Source organism: Diplodia corticola (assembly GCF_001883845.1).
Source record: "Diplodia corticola strain CBS 112549 chromosome Unknown scaffold13, whole genome shotgun sequence".
NCBI classification, from domain to species: Eukaryota; Fungi; Ascomycota; class Dothideomycetes; order Botryosphaeriales; family Botryosphaeriaceae; genus Diplodia; species Diplodia corticola.
Genome location: NW_017971492.1, coordinates 373,203 through 389,214, shown reverse-complemented (window position 1 = coordinate 389,214; position 16,012 = coordinate 373,203). Strand labels below are relative to the sequence as shown.

The 16,012-nt window shown below is 57.4% G+C and overlaps 3 protein-coding genes across 3 annotated transcripts; 1 reads left to right on the top strand and 2 right to left on the bottom strand.

Annotated features, from left to right (window-relative positions):
• Positions 1-1,363: 1,363 nt before the first annotated feature.
• BKCO1_13000125 (atp-dependent rna helicase mrh-4) lies at positions 1,364-3,430 on the bottom strand (the record flags this gene model as incomplete). Its single annotated transcript, XM_020270846.1, has 1 exon — positions 1,364-3,430. The coding sequence occupies one exon, from the start codon at positions 3,428-3,430 to the stop codon at positions 1,364-1,366; it is 2,067 nt and encodes a 688-aa protein (XP_020132456.1).
• A 598-nt stretch (positions 3,431-4,028) lies between these two features.
• BKCO1_13000124 (gtp binding protein) lies at positions 4,029-8,824 on the top strand (the record flags this gene model as incomplete). The annotated part of the gene is made up of 4 exons (XM_020270845.1): positions 4,029-4,187; positions 4,242-6,773; positions 6,912-8,123; positions 8,195-8,824. The coding sequence occupies 4 exons, from the start codon at positions 4,029-4,031 to the stop codon at positions 8,822-8,824; spliced, it is 4,533 nt and encodes a 1,510-aa protein (XP_020132457.1).
• Positions 8,825-13,375: 4,551 nt separating this feature from the next.
• On the bottom strand, positions 13,376-15,573 carry BKCO1_13000123 (histone-lysine n-methyltransferase set9; the record flags this gene model as incomplete). Its single annotated transcript, XM_020270844.1, has 2 exons — positions 13,376-15,391; positions 15,460-15,573. The coding sequence occupies 2 exons, from the start codon at positions 15,571-15,573 to the stop codon at positions 13,376-13,378; spliced, it is 2,130 nt and encodes a 709-aa protein (XP_020132458.1).
• Positions 15,574-16,012: the final 439 nt, after the last annotated feature.

The window sequence follows — 16,012 nt, the reverse complement described above, 5'->3', positions numbered from 1 at the left end:
AAAGGAAAGGGAAGGAAGGAAAAAGCACAGACGACACTTTTGGGCTGGGATGGCCCGGCTGGCATGAGGCAATGAAGATGCTGTTGCCGGGCTGGCTAGGTACCTAGTAGCTAGGTAGATCTAGACCCCGCCGGCAACCGGCGTCCAGAGTCGAGCCCATGCTTGGGGTTTCAATGTCGTCTCATGATGCGTGTGTCGGACGGGGAGTTGGCCAGCGCGGGCGCGGGGGCGCGGGCGCGGGCGCCGCGATATGCCGCTATGGATGGGTCACGAGAGCGGTGATGACAAAAGGGTTGCGAGCCGGGAGTAGGATACGAGTGTGTATTGTGTATGTCTGTGTGTTGTGGTTGGGGGGAAGGAAGGGAGGATGACAAGCGTAGGAAGCGGCATGTCGGGTGTCGGGTCAGAGGAGGAGGAGGAGGAGTAGGAGTAGGGAGATGATGGCTGGCATGCATGCATGCATCTTGTTGTTTATCACCGGTCAGGTACGGTTCCCATACCCTCGGGTTGCATCCGGAACAACATAGACACACAGACACACACGGCTTTCCGCGGGCGAAGCGTTTGTTCATGGATGGGCTCGCAACGACTGTCTACCTGGCTGGGCGGCCTGTCCGAAAATAGACGCCTTCTCCATTGTATGTCTGTATATTTAATCTCGATGGCAGAAGGAAGCGCTGGAGGAACCATCGATCTTACTACTGTTACATATGCTTCGGGTAGATATGCGGTGTGGGGCGGCTGACGGTTAGGTTGGCGGCGGTTGGCGGCGGTGTCGTTGGGCCGCCAGCCTCACGATCGGATCAGCCAGCTTTAGCCTGGAAAACACACAGACTTTACCTAGGTTGCCCGTGATGTTTTGCCGCGGCCGCCGGGGAATATGATGTCACTAATGGTGTGGTTTCCCCGTCCTTGACTGCCTTTGAACTAGTGGGAACGGCGAGCTTAGCGGCAACGAACGCGCGGCAGCTGGCCGGAATGGCGTGTGAGAGAGTCTCGAATGTTTGGGGATGCAAATGCAATTTAGCTATTTGCGCATATTGTGATTCGCCATGTCGGTGATGAAGAAACGCTAAAGATACTCTGTAGCCTAATGTGGAGCGTAACCCGCTTTCCCGCTAACAGTAGTTGCGACTGTACGAGCTGAAGGCTATTGTGGGCCGTCGATCTTGCTTGCCTCAGTAACACTGGAGCCACGGATACAGCGGAACGGCAGTGTCTTTGTCAAACAGTAGGCGCTTTCCGTGGGTAAGACGAGCTGCCGAAGGCTGCTTGCTTCATAGTGTCACTTCGTCAACGGCATCTGGAAGTGCGCGTCTTTTCTCTACATTGTATTGTACAGCTGTGTTATACATACGAACTATTAGATGAGAGCCTGGCCTCTGTACATGCCCTCCCTAACGTCCTTGACCACATCAGCACGGTCGCCCTTGCCAAGCAACACGATGCCGCGCCCGCGCCTGCCCATGCGCCCGGTCCGGCCGAGGCGGTGGATGAAGTCGACGGTCGAGTGCGGAACATCGTACAATATGACGTACTTCACGGCAATGGTGTCGATTCCACGCGAGCCGAGATCCGTAGCGACCACAACCTTCGTGTTGGCAAGCCTGCGCTCGCCCGGGGAGCTTTTCGCGTCTTTGTCATCCTTGGACTTCAGGCCCCGGAAAGCGGCTAGGGCCTGGGCCTGTCTCTGGTCTGAAGTATCTCTGTTCAGAGCGATAGAATCGATGCCTTTCGAGACAAGGAAGCGGGACAGCTCGACAGCCTTCTCGCGTTCGTTGACGAAGACGATAACACGCTTCGTGGTGGCCACTTCGTTTTGATCGTCCGATTGCTCTGCGGCGGAACGGCCAATGTTCCAGATCGTATCCGCGCAGGCAAGATCCTTGTTTCCTTTGTAAGGTTGCTGGTCAACCGCAACAACCCCAAGCTGGACTCGCCGGGGAATGGCGTGGATGTTGGGGGTGACCAGTCTTTTGATGTCGGGGAAGCGGTTTCGCAGATACGTGTCCATGCTGCGGGGGATGGTCGCGGAGCAGAAAATGAGCTGGCGCAACGACGGCGTGGCTCTGTCGATTATGGCAGAAGTGAGAGGCGAGAAAGAACGATCGAGAAGAGAGTCTGCTTCGTCGATGACAAGATGAGTCACCCGGCTAAGGATGTTCGGATCGCTCTCCGCAATGCTGGCCAGCAAATGAGGAGTAGCAATGACAATGTCTACGCCGGCAGGAGCGAAAAGACGGTTCCTGATCACAGTGCCGGAGAAGGCAGCCGAGATGAGCGACGACCTGAACTTCACAGTGTGCGAGAACGATTTGACCACAGCGCCGACCTGATCCACCAACTCTGCTGAAGGGACGAGGATGATGGCACGAGGCCTCCCAGCATTGGGGTTTTCCTCGCCTTCGAGCGGCGGCGCCTCGAGCTCGAACATTCTTTCCTTCTTTGATTCTTCCAACTTTGCTTCCTCTTCCTCTTCCTTCTCCTTCTCCTCCATCTCTGCACGCTTCATTGCATCCATGATGGGGAGGAGGTAGGCGAGTGTCTTGCCCGAGCCTGTCTCGGCTGCAAGCAAGAACTGCTGCATTCCTGCAACCTCGGCGGAGCCCCGCCTTGACCTCTTGGAGTCCATGTTGAGCAGTGCAGGCATGGCCACGCGCTGGGCGGGCGTTGGTGCTATGTCCTCCAGGCCCGGAAGGCCTTGGGTGAGGATCGAGTTTTGTATGACGGGTAGCAAAGGAAATTGCTGGAAGTCGTCAATCTCGGCGATCCTCTGCTTCACGTCCGATCTGTGATCGTAGGACACGGGGCTCAGGGCGCGCCGCTCCTTCAAGGCCTTGTACCATCTGGGGTCGTCCTGCGGGCCTCTGCTCTTTGCATCTCGGGAGGGTCTGGTGAATTTTGAGTCTTGACGGGACTTGGGCGGCGGCGCCTGTGCCGCTTGTGCTGCTTGTGCCTGGAGAGCGCGGGGGACTGTCGTGCGGTTAAGACCAGCGAAGGGGCCCTCGTTCCTGCGTGGAGGGGGCTTCGTTTTCGAGTGGGCGACCTTGGGCGACAGTTGCATGCGCGCAGGCTTTGCGCGCCGTTGGAGCTGCGAGGCGAAGCGCGTCTGGTGGCATTGCGATGAAACGGAGAAGAGGGTGCGGAGTTCGCAGAAGGGACAGAGCTGGGAGGCGGCGCGAAGCATGGCGAATGACATGTAGCGGGCTGGGCGACCCAAGTAGAAGGCGACTAGAAGTGCAGCATCTGGCGATGGCAGCCGAGCAGGGGTACGAGATGAGGCGACCCGCGAAGGATCGGTCGCGTGGAGGGGAGCTGGCGGCAGGAACTTGGAAGCGCGGCGTGGTGACGTCCGAATTTTCGCGACGCGCGAGTGAGTCGGCGGCGGCGTGGCGGTGCGCTCGAGCGTCCGACGCGCCCAACCGTCCATGGCCGGCGCCGGCGCAGCGTGGCAGCTCTCGGTCGCGCAGCATTGCAGCGCGCATTGCAGAGCCGCAACGGCGGCCAGAGCGGGCGCAGGCTCCAGTTGCTAATTGCTAATTGCGCATGCGGCGAGTCTCAGCGGCGTCGGGCGCAGCGCTCGGCCGTTACACGGGCTGCGACGGGCAGGTAGAGACAACGGCCTGTCGCGCGTCGTTTCCATGGTGATCGCGGGCAGCGCAGGCGCCGGGTGGAGCCGCAGTCAACACAAACCAGCAAAGCACGGAGCCTACCCTCCACACGAGCCCGCACATCATCGTCATCTCCCTCCACCGCTCCATAAACACGCTTCTCCTCCTTCCTCCGTCCTCGCGCATCCCCAGCGCCGCCATCCCTTCTCTCGCCGCCCGCGTTGCATGAGCTGGCCGCGCCAGTCCGCCCGCTCGTTAGTGCTTGCTTGCCTGCTCCAGCATTCCTGCCTGCCGGCCTGCCTGCCTGCGTGCCCCCGTCGCTCGGCCAATTGAGCCTTGTCGGCCCACGCAAGCTCCAGCCAACCGAGCGACATGCCCCCGGAGGCCGTAAGTCCATACACCGCCGTCCACTGCGCCATGGGCCGCGAAACTCACCGCCGCCAGCTCCATCCTCTCCGCATAAACAAAACCAGCCCGACCTCGTCGCCCGCGAACATGACCTCCACCGGTCCGCTCTCCGAGATCAGCCCCATGGAGCACCGCCGGAACTCGCCCAGCCACAAGCTGGCTACCAAGGTACCACGCGCCGCATTCCTGCTGCACGTTGCCCACGTTACTGACGGCCTGTAGATTACCGTCCCGACCCAGGACACCCCGCCCTCGGAGACGTCGCCCTTCGGCTCGTCGTCGAAACACCGCTTCTGGCAGTCGCGCGACCCCAACTCGCCCGACGTCGAAAACTCGTCCGAGCGCGAACAGCAGACCCTGTCGCCCAAGCGCAGTTCCATCGAAAACCTCATGAAGGCCTCTCGCGTGCGCAACAGCACCATGTTCGCTCGCGAGCAGAAGAACGAGTACGACCCCACCAAGCTGCCCGTCGTCGAGCGCCCGCTCGCCACCCACCGGCCCCTAAGCGCCCAGGGCTTCGTGCCGCGCGGATTCGACCCTCTGCGCAGCCGCGAAATCCCCAAGAAGCACCAACACAGCCGCAGCACCGACAGTGCCGACATAACCCCTCGGGGCTCGCCATCCAAGTACGATGGCGGCTACATGACCAACTCCGGTTCCTCGTCCCCGACAAAGACGCATGCCTCGCCTCTCAGGTCTTCCCTCTCGCGCAATGGAAGGTACAGCACCAGCTACGACGACTCGAGCGCAGTCTCCTCCGACGACGAGCGGTTAGGCGAAGGCCCGCAGCGCCCGTTGCGTCGTCACGCGAAGAGCGTTACCTTTGAATCGAAGCCTCCCATCGTCAACGAGTATGAGATGGTGACACCGGAGCCTTCCCTGGCATCGCGCGAGGGCAGCGAGTATTCCGATGACGAGGACGAGGAAATTTACGAGTTTGAGGGTGACTCGTTCGAGCGGGACGACAGCTTCGACGAATCCCTCGAGGACACAGAAAAGACGCCCGTTGTGTTGCCCGGAGACTGGCGCCACATGAGTCCCGAGGCTGCGAACACCGACCTGGCCGATTCTTTCGATGACCCCTTCGACGGCGCAGAATCAAGCCCTCCCCCAACCGCTCGGCCCAACTCTCAGAGTACCGAGCACGTGCGTCAACACTCGAGCGCTTCTGATCCCGAACAACGCCCGCTTCCACCGCTCCCCCCCATGCAGGACTCGCCCGACACTCGTGGAAGGAGAGAATCACTCAACGGTCTCTCTGCTGTCGCCGAGCGTGCCAGCAGCGCCCACCGCTCGTTGCCCTCGCCTCCCCGCATTGGAACAAGCATTTCCAAGTCAGATATCCTCAGCATGGGCCGCAACTCCATGTCGCTGGAAGATCGCCTTCAGCTCATGGGCATCCACGGATCTCGTGAAACGACGCCTACCATGGATAACAGGAACCACAAGGAGGAGACGGCGGCGAAGGAGGCGGAGCATGACAGGAAGGACAGCCAAGACGCATTGAAGGCAGAAGAGCCTGCCGAAGACGAGGAGTCAGCCCTGGACGAAATGGACATTCCGCACATCTCCCGCGAGTCGATTCTGGAGAAGGTCAAGAGTCGCAACTATGATGACTACGATCTTGCCGAGCAGCCTTCCGTGATATCAGAACATGGCTACGGCGAGCTTGAGACGTACGACCCTGACGTTCCTATTCCTTCCCGCGAAGTTTCTTCCAACTTCGACGAGCATGTTCCCGAGGAGACTGCCGAGGAGACTGCCGAGGAGACTGCCGAGGTCAAGAAGGAGGATGGTGACGTTACGTTGGACTTTAACGCAATCCCGGCGCTCCACAGCGGCCAAGGCTCACCTGACGACCATGATGACGACGAGGAGGAGGACAACTTCAGTGATGCGGGATCCGTCATCCGCCATGATATCAGTGGCACCGACCTCGGCGATGACGACGATGCTAGCCGTTACTCAACCCCTCACGACGATGGCGAGGAGGAGAAGGCTCAGAACAGCGCGGATGAGGATGAGGGACCGCCCACCCCTAAAGCTGATCCCGTAGCCGGCGATGAGGCACCTGAGGAAGAGCTCCAGAAGGAACACCAGAAGGTTGCCGATATGCCTGAGTTTGGCTCGTTCAGCAATGAGGATGATTTCCACCTCCAGCTCCAGTCATATCTCGACAAGAACCGAAGCACGCCCGCAGTTGATTCAGCTCCCAAGCTCGAGCCCGACGAAGACTTCCTTCAACGGCCGCTTACGCCTGATGACCAGCTCGAGCTTCCGAAAGCGCCTGGCGCGGAGGGTGAGGATGAGCCCAGCACCCCAGACTCAGTCATTCGCAATCCCATCGAGCCTCCAGAGCGTGAGGACTCTTCAGAAGTGGAGGATCCAATTGCAACAATCAAGGCTCCTGGTGGTTCGTTGAGGACTCGGCCTTCTGCCACGCCCTCCGACTTCGCCACCATGGCCGCTACCCGCCGCAAAGTCAGTGGTGAGGTCCCGCCGCCCATGCATGAGCGCAGCCCCACACGCTTGTCCATGACTCGTGAAGATGATGACGAGGAGGAGCCGTCGCACCTTTCGAACGTCTCAGAGGATCAAGAGGCTACCACGGATGACGAGACGAAGAGTGAGGGCGATCAGCCTAGGCGTCGTCAGAGCTTCAAGATGAAGATTGATCTGCCTGTGGGCGACATCGGCGAAGACTTGAGCTTCGACCTTGATCGCGAGTTCGACCGTGTTGTCGAGGCTCAAAAGGTACAACCACCATTATTCCCAGTCCCGTCTCATGCCATGTTCCCTGCGACATCAACTTTGGGATCAGCACCGAGCAGCGGCGAAGTATCGGGTATCGGCCAACAGAACATGACTGCTAACGGAAGTTTCCGCACACAGAAGGGCTACCTCATGCGCCAAAACACAAAGGTGGTCGTTGCCAGCAGCCGCCAATTCAGCAACGAGACCACGCACGTACCCTCTGGGGATGGATTGGCTCCTCCCCCCACCAACGACCGTGGCGTGGTGCCAGCGCCAGGTAACAGGTCGGGTAGTGGATCGTCGTCGAAGAAGAACCGTGATCGCAGCAACACTTGGACGACCGAGCCTTGGAACGGTAAGATGAGACGCCGCAGCATTCGCAATGCCTCGAACTGCTCAGTCACCGTAAGCGAGTCGAGGCCCAGGACTGCTCCTGGTGTTGCACCGCCACTTCCTGGTCAGGAGAGCGCTGTCTCCGACGCCTTTGGTGACATGTCGATGATTGACGAGAGCGACGAAAACATGGAAAGAGGCAGACTCTTTGTCAAGGTTGTTGGCGTCAAAGACCTTGATCTGCCGCTGCCGAAGAACGAGCGCACTTGGTTCCAGCTCACCCTGGATAACGGCCTTCACTGCGTTACGACTTCTTGGCTCGACCTTGCTCGCAACGCCCCGATTGGCCAGGAGTTTGAGTTGGTTGTCTTGAACGACCTCGAATTCCAACTGACCCTGCAGACCAAGCTCACCCCTCCCCCGAAGCCGAAGGTTACGGCACCCCCACCTGCTCCCGCACCCGTAAAGCCGTCGGGTCACAAGAAGTCCAACTCTGCCTTTGGACGTCTGCTTACCTCACCAAAGAAGCGTAAGGAGATAGAGCGTAAGCAGCAGGAGGAAGCTGAGCGTGTCGAGCGCGCCGCTGCGCTGAAGGCACAGCAGGAGCGTGAGGCGGCCAGGCGTGCGAAGGCCAACCCGACTTCCTGGGACCTTCTCCATGACCTTGTTGCGCCAGATGGCTCCTTCGCACGAGCCTACGTCTGTCTCAAGAACCATGAGCGCCAGTCTTACGGTCGCCCATTCACCGTCGATGTCCCTTGCTTCAACGAGTGGGCTCTGGAAGACGCCGAGATTGCCAACAGTGTCAAGAGCAAGAGGGGTGGACCGGTTCGCCGTCCGCCATACAAGATTGGCAAGTTGACCTTGCAGCTGCTTTACGTGCCTAAGCCAAAGGGCGCTACCGATGACGATATGCCCAAGAGCATGAATGCTTGCATTCGCGAAATGAAGGAAGCCGAGGAGGCCAAGGGTCGTGTTTTCGAGGGTCATCTCAGCCAGCAAGGTGGCGATTGCCCTGTAAGTGTTCTCCCCTGCAACCAGTGCTACTGCTGGCGAAGAAGTGGTTATATCCTGATTAGTGTTTGTAGTACTGGCGCCGCCGTTTCTTCCGCCTCTCTGGCTCGAAGCTCACAGCTTATCACGAGACTACTCGACAGCCGCGTGCCACGATCAACCTTGCCAAGGCAGCGAAGCTCATCGACGATCGCACTTCGTTGGTTCACAACAAGGACGGTAGCCGTCGCAAGTCGGGCTTTGCCGAGGAAGACGAGGGCTATGCGTTCGTTGAGGAGGGCTTCCGCATCCGTTTCGGAAACGGCGAGACCATTGACTTCTATGCCGACAGCGCAGCGCAGAAAGACAGTTGGATGGACGTGCTCTCCGAAGTCGTGGGGAAGAGCACCATGTCTAGTTCGACGAAGGCATGGACTGAACTGGTGTTCAGGAAGGAGAAGGATGAGAGGGCGGCAGTTCGGGCCCAAGAGAAGGCAGCAAGCATCGCCTCGCAGGACACGGATGACTCCAAGTTCGACCCCACCCGGCCTGGCATGTACGACCGGGAGACCACCAACAGCGACTCGGTCAGCACCAAGCGGTACCACCGACGCAGCGAGATGCTGCCGCCGCCGCCTGTTGACAAGAGTCCGCGGCACCACGCCATTGCAACCGGGCCCCGGGCGTCTTCGCGGCGGGGTGAGGTCAAGTCCATGATCTTCTAAAAGTGTCGCTCAATCCGTGTCATTCGCCTGGCGGCTAGATGGAAGGACGCAACGACAATTTCCTTGGTCCGGTTGCTTGCATTTTCCTTTAGTGCCGATACCCATCTCTTCGTCTCGAGCTTCTCCTGCGCTGCTTGCTCGCTTCTCTCGGATATATTCTGCTGCCGGCCAGTCCCTGGATGAATCAGACTTTTGTAGGGCGTCTGCCCCACAACAGTTGGCCTTCTCCGCGGCTCTTTTGTTCGCTTCGACCGTCCATCGCCTTTTCGAACCCTTTTTCGGGATTTGGCAAAGAACGCCAGACGTACATCACTGTCCAGAGATCCTCCTCCTCCTCCTCTTGCCTTGTGTGCTCTCTTCCTTCAATTCTGGCTTTTGCTGGTCAACTTTGAAGCTCAGGTCCTCCCTCCCCGAGTTGGCGCATGCAGCTCTCTCAACTGCCCGCTGCTCGGTTACGCTCGTTATGAACGAAAAATCTCCTTGGTTTGCCGCGGATGGGAAATGACTTCTTCTTCTGTGTGTTACCAAGATGTTGCATATTTTGCTTTTCCTCCCCCACTTCGGGGTAATTGGTTCGGTCGGTGAGAGAGAGACGATGATGGCCGGTGGTGGGTTGAAAGGGAAGAAAGATGGTAGTCATCATTGTTGGAGGATCTGGATGGTTCTGACATTTGGCATGGGCGTTTTTTTTTTCTCCTTGAGGATAATGGAGGAAAGGGGGGAGTTGTAAAGCCTGACTTTTGGTTCTCCTTGTTCCTTTTTTTTTTTTCAATCAGCTTGGGGGGGCGCTTTTTCTCTGGACGGGGTCGACGGATGGATGGATGGATGGATGGATGGATAGGATTTTCCACTTTTGTTTCTTTTTTTTTGGGCTCTTCTCCTTTCTTGGACATGGCCTTCTCCTTGGTGGTGGTGCAATTGGGTGGTAACGAAGGACACGGTATGAAACGGGTGACGCTGTGTAATGAGACAGGCAAACAAACCAACGACACCGACCTAAAAAAAAAAAAGGAAAAAGAAAACGAGCTACGTACGTACGTGACAACGTCTCTTCCGATCCTTCCTTTTTTTTCTCCTCCTGGATCTAGCTATTGAGGGAAAAAGAAAGAGGGAGGGTACATACATACACACCAATGGTTTCCCATTCAAAAATGCCAGTTCTTCAGTATCTCTTGGGGTGGTATCCTTGCTCTTTTTTCTCGATGATGATGAGAAGAAGAAGCGTTGCGCACTGAGTGAGTGATGGCGTAATGGCCTGTCGTCGTCGTCGTCATCCTTGGGCGGTGCGATGTAGTGACCAGGAGAGATTCTTCGTCAGTCTAGGAAGGAGTGTCGATTGCGTCTGCTCCTCCTTGGACAAAAGGAGTCCAGGTAGGCGGGGGGGAGAGTGGGAAACATGGCCAGGTAGGTATGCGGGCGAAGAAGCGGCGGGAATGGCCGGATTTTTGGGGGGCATGAGCGGAAAGTGGGGGGAGGGAGGGAGGGAGGGAAAGAGGGAGGGAGGGGGGTGAGGGGGCGGGAAGGGAGGCGGGAAGAAAGAAGGAAGAGAGTGGTTGGTTTGGGTGGGTGAGGGGGTGGGTGGGTGGATTATTGCTGGACTTATTTCGTCCCTGCGTCTTTCTTTTCCAACCTTGTTTTTGCCTCCACTCCTGCTCCCTCCTTCTTCCTCTTCGTCCTCATCACCCGATGACGTTCTGGTCAGGGGACCTGCCGGCACTCGATACGGGACCGGCTGGGTTGGTTGGGAGGGGGGGTACCCTGACTCGGCCGGTTCTAGGCTCTTGCCCTTTCATTGTTTACATTTTGCCAGACTGGGTGCGGGATGTGCGCCGGATGCGGCCGCAAGTGTGGAGTCAGTCATCAGTCGCAACCAACATGTGCTAGGTACCACCGCCTGGGGATTGGTTGGCCGGTCGGTCGGTCGGTTAGTCCTCTCTTAGCTCTCTCTCTCTCTCTCTGGCTCCGTCCCTCTCTCTTTCTTCCCCGTTTACCTTTTTCACGTTTCCGCCCACTTCTTGCGTGTACTGACTGCGTCGTATGTGGCTTTTTTTGGGCGTCAATGGATCGGCGTTTTTGTCATCACCGCCACCAACAAAAAAACAAAAAACAAAACTAACGATTCAGAAGGCTGAGAGAGAGATTGACGACCACTCGTCGGGGAAAGGAAGAGAAAAAGGTTCCCGTAGGGCCATAGGGCCAAGCCTTCTTTCTTGCCGACGGCCCCCACACTTGCCTTTTTTTTGTTACCCCTGACGGAAGGAAGGGAACGAAGGAAGGTGTAAAAGCAAGAAGAGGGCGGGAGCGGCGGGTTTTCCGGTTGCAATCTCGGCGCTTCTCTTTGCTCTCTCTCTCGCGCGCCTCTCGGTCGTTTGCCGTGGATATTGGTTGATTGGATCTCCACTGGTTGATTGTTGCTGGTCAAAGGATGGTGGAATTGATGTCGAGAGAACGCGAGGAAGCGAGCACAGACAAGAGTTAGGTTTCTCACGGCCTTGACGTACGTCATCAGTCGGGGAGCATTGTTGGAGGGGGAAAAAAGGGGATTTGCAGTATATATTGCGCATGACGTTGTCCTGTCTCGGGGGAAGCTCCGAGGATGACGTGAAAGGGTCCGGTCCATCTCATCAGAATCAAACGTGCGTTGTCTGGATCAATTGTTGTTGTTGTTGTTGTTGTTGTTGATAGAAGCGAAAGGACGGACGTCCGTTAATGAAACGCTTACGAGCCCAAGCCGCTCAGTGCCGGAAAAAGGAGAGACGTCTCTCCTTCCCTTCGATGCACAGCTGTTTTTTTTTTCTGGCGTTTTGACTTTTCCAGTCAACGGAGGAGGAGAGTCCGTGCTCGCTGACGACGCGGCTAGGTAGGTACTGCAGCAGAGGAGGAAGGAGGCGGCGCATTGGGATCGGCGGCCATGTCCGCGTCAACGGTCTCAGCACAAGGGTGTGCCGTGCAGATCGGCACCTCCCGCGCGCGTACGTCGTCGTCGCGTGCCGTTCCTGAATAATGTATGTGCGTTGCGCGCCCTCGTATAGCCCAGCATGTTTAACCGTCCCGCACCGCCAAGGAGCAGCAAGTCTGGAGCCGTGGTGGCATGTTTTCCAAGCATCATGCCAAAGCACGTCGGAGAGCAATTGGGCAAGAAAAGGATACCGTAGTCCGTAAAACGGAAGACGACGGCGGGCGGTAGTCACCAATCGAGCGGACCAAAACCAGCCATGCTACCGCATTGGTCGAGACAATGTTTGCTTATCGGCGATTTGCTTCCAAATACCTCGATCGCATCCCGAAAAAAGCCGTATGGTGTGTGTGACCTCTGACCGGCGGTGCCTGCGGGAATCGGGCCTCCATCCGTCAATATTGACGATCGTTTGCACACGCAGCAAAAAGACAACGATCGATGGCTTACGTCGGCAGACAGGACTGAGAATGGTCACGAGATGCCGCCGGAGCGGACCGCAGTCCCGTTGTCGTCTGCTCTGCTCTGGTTTTCTGCCATGAGAAGAAGCTGGCATGCTGGGCTAGGTGGCTTTCCCACCCCGGCAGTTGGCGGAAAACGATACTCATAGGCATGGTGATCCGCTGCTCATGAATGTCCATCGTGCTTTTTCAAGCCTCCGCTGAAGTGCTGACCGTGGACCAGGGTTCCCCCTGCCCCGGAGGAGGCACCTCAAAACTGGCCATCATTCCGTGGTCGTCTGACTCGTCAATCTTGTGGGGAGCCACTGTTACTGTCACTGAGGGATATCCCGCCCCTCTCCTCTCTAAAGGAACCGTTTTTTTTGACTAGCCAATTCTTGGATTGCCAACTCTGAATCAACTTGCGGTCAGTTCGAGGCGCTCTATACTAGGGGGCTCTTTGAAGTTATAGTGATTCTGTGACACCAACGGTAGTCAGTACCAGCGATTTGATCGCTTATACCCGATGATTGTGCAGCAAAGGGCGTTGTAATCAAATAAGCCACGTGTGCTTTTCAGATTCATGATGCGATGCCAGGTGGTGTGTGAAGAAGAAAGACTCATCTCTTTCTTCCGTGTATTGCTCTGATTGCCCTTGCTCTCCAACACGGCCAGGGTCTCAGCAGAAGGAAAAGTAGAATCAATTATGTACAGTACAAGAATGCAGTGTTCATCCAGGTAGAAGGGAGGAAATGTAGAAGAAAGCCAAGGCTCTCGAGGCGCAAGGCGAAAACTGCGCAGTGTCGATTCTGCTCTCATCTTGCTCTCTGTTCGCTTTCAAATGCTCGCCCGTATCCCCGCCTCATTTTTCCAACTCCAGGGAAGTGCAAGTCATATAGAGAAAAGACAGCAACAGAAGTGACATAAAAAAAGTGACTAAGAGAAAAGGCGCCTAGAAGCGCTGATATCGCCCGAATCTTCATCGATCTGCAAGGAAGTACTTGGAGAGCCATGACCAAGAGATCGCTTCCATTAAAAAAGAAAGGAAAGAAAAAAAACCCAAACCTTCCACGTCAAATGCTGATGAAGATGACTCCGCACCTCATAGAGCTGTTGAAGTTCGATTCCGTGCGAGGGGCTGCCGGCCGTCCCGTCTCAATTCGCCGTACTCAGGCGGCTGCACCTTCTCCTCAACTCCCTCTTCAAGCTCGACGGTGTCCCCTCTCCGTCCATGCTCCCACTTCTCATGCTTTCACTCATCTCGCTCGCCCTCCTGTTCGCGATCGCCATCTGCAACTGCTTCTTTCCCTTTCTGATCTCCCTCTCCTCGCTCGGACTCACAAACCGGTTGATCTCGCGGTGGTCCATCACACGCCTCTCCTTGTCGTGCTTGCCTTCCTTGTCCGTCTTCGGCCAGAGATATCCGTACAGCTTACTGTGGCGCTCACAACGCGGGCACGCAGCACGCGTGAGGTACGCGTCTTCCTGGACGAAGTCGCAATCGCAAGTGCGGCAGCTGACCCAGCGGCTGTACTTTGCGCAGAGGAGAAGGGAGGTCAAGGTATAATCGCCTGGGTAGCGGCGGTCGGGATCAAGCGGCTCGTCGGTGGAATCGGGCGGATTCTCTATCGTCGGGATGGGAGCGGCCGAAGAAGCAGTCGTGCTGTTTTGAGAACGGGTACGCGGCGGCGTGTTGAGCCGCTTTTGCCGGACGAGCTGCTGATTGTCGTCATCAAAAGCAACGCTATCAGAGAGCTCGGAGAGTTCTGATTCCTCTAAAGGTTCATTCGCTAGGGTGCCGGTGCTCGCGGGAATGACGGTGGGAGTCTCTGAGCTGTCAACCACTGAGGTGTCAACCACTGAGGCGTCGACCGTGACCTCGATAGTTGGGATCTGTTCGACTTCTATTTCAGTCTTGATCCGTGCGTCCATGCTATCCGACGGCGGGTTCGCAGAAAGGTCCTCGTCTACGGATGTGGCGGCAGTCGATTGCGAAGACTGGTGCGACGCGTCGCTGAACGAGCCGGGAGAGCTGGCGCTGACAGACTCGGATTCAGCAAGAGTCGTAGCCAAAAGCCTGTCCCGCTGGTGATTGCGAATAGATCTAAGTCTTGCCATAGCGGTGGTCATCGGGCCTTGCTCCTCTTCAGACGATTGAGGGATGTCCTGGCTTTGCTGTGAATCCGTGCGCTCCATCTTAATCTGTGTACCATCCATCGCCTTGAGGCGCTTCTGGCTTTCTGAACCTGAAGATGTTGGCCTTGATTGCTCCCCTGTCTCTGCTTTTCTCTTTGTTCCCCTAGGACTTGACGGATGCGATGTTGGCGGTGTATCGACCTTCTTCTTTCCGCCTTCCCGGGCCATAGGCTCGGTGGTAGTGTCGCGCGAAGCCGTTGCTGAATCCGTCGCGTAGCGTCGCTTCTTCCTGAACGAGTACGGGCCCTCCTGCGGCGGAATCTGGCTCCCAGAGTCATTCACGTCCCCATCCGCATCTTTCTTGGGCGTGCCCCAGCCATTCCTGGCCAGCTTCTCGCAAGTGGCACATAAACACTCGCAATTGTCCTCACCGAAGTAGTCCTCGCCATACGACACTGTGATCTCCTCGCCGACGTCGATGTCCTTCTTTGAGACAATCGCCATGCCATTCGGGCCGTTCGTCGTCAGTCTCGCGTTCGGATCGCAGTCGTGGTTGGCGAAGCGTGCGGGACCCAGGAAAAGGGAAGGAGCCTTCTTCCGGCTCGACATGACGATGCTAAAATCACGCTTGTTCAGATCCAACGTCTCCTCCTCCTCTTTGGTTATGGCGACTTGGATGCCACACAGGTACTTGATGACCTCGTTCTTCCGGATGTCGCGGCGCGCGCAAACGGCGGCTTCGTGCTGGGTAATCGTATAGCGGTTCGTGGTCGAGACTTCCCAGGGGCAGTCCGGCATGTACAGGTTGACGTACTTGCGGAAATGCCGCTTGAAGTGCTCCTTCTCGTCCTTGGTGGCCAGTTTGGCCAGGTAGCGCTTCAGACCCGGCAGCTCGAGCAGCCGCTCTTGCGCTCGCACCGGGTCCTTTGCAATGACCACCGACTCGCGCAGAATTCGCGCGATGTCTTCGTCGAGGATGCTCCGCACGGGTGAGTAGCGCGTGCGGTTCTTGCGGATCGTGGTCCAGAAGTACACCTTTTGGGGCGCGCGCGCGCCGGCGTCAGTCGGAAGCGGGTCAGCGGGTATTATGCGCAACTGCTTACCTTGTCAACCAGCACGTCCGTCGACAGGTCGTCGTACTGCGCGAGTTGCGACAGGGTCAAGCCGCCCTTCTTCGCGAGCGCCTCTTTGAGCGGCGCTTCTTTCTCCTTGGCCATGGCGAGTGGGAGAAGAAAGGTCCAAGAGGGCGCGCAAAGCCGTGGGAGCGGCAGAAGGGCCCGGCGCAGGTCGGGTGTGGCCGAGGATCACACGAGCGCGGATATTGAGTTTCTGGAACTGGGGTTGAAAAGGGGAGGTGACGTAGACTCGCAGGGAGGGATCGTGCGTGGATTTGCGGCGCGGCTGCAAAAGCTGAAGGGAACACGGAAAGACAGGTGCTTGCGCTTGCAGATTGATAGAAGAGAGAGAGCGGCTGAGACGGATCAAGGAAAAGGAAAAAGTAATGAGAAGAAAGAGCGCGCTACCTTGGCAGCAGCGCAAGCCGAATGATTTGCAAACTCATTGAGGGGCGCGGCGAGGGAAGCAAAGGGTCGTTTCACGTTTCGGCGCGGCCTGGGAGCGCGAGGTGCAGAGTTGGTGCGTGAGAAAGCGGAGGAG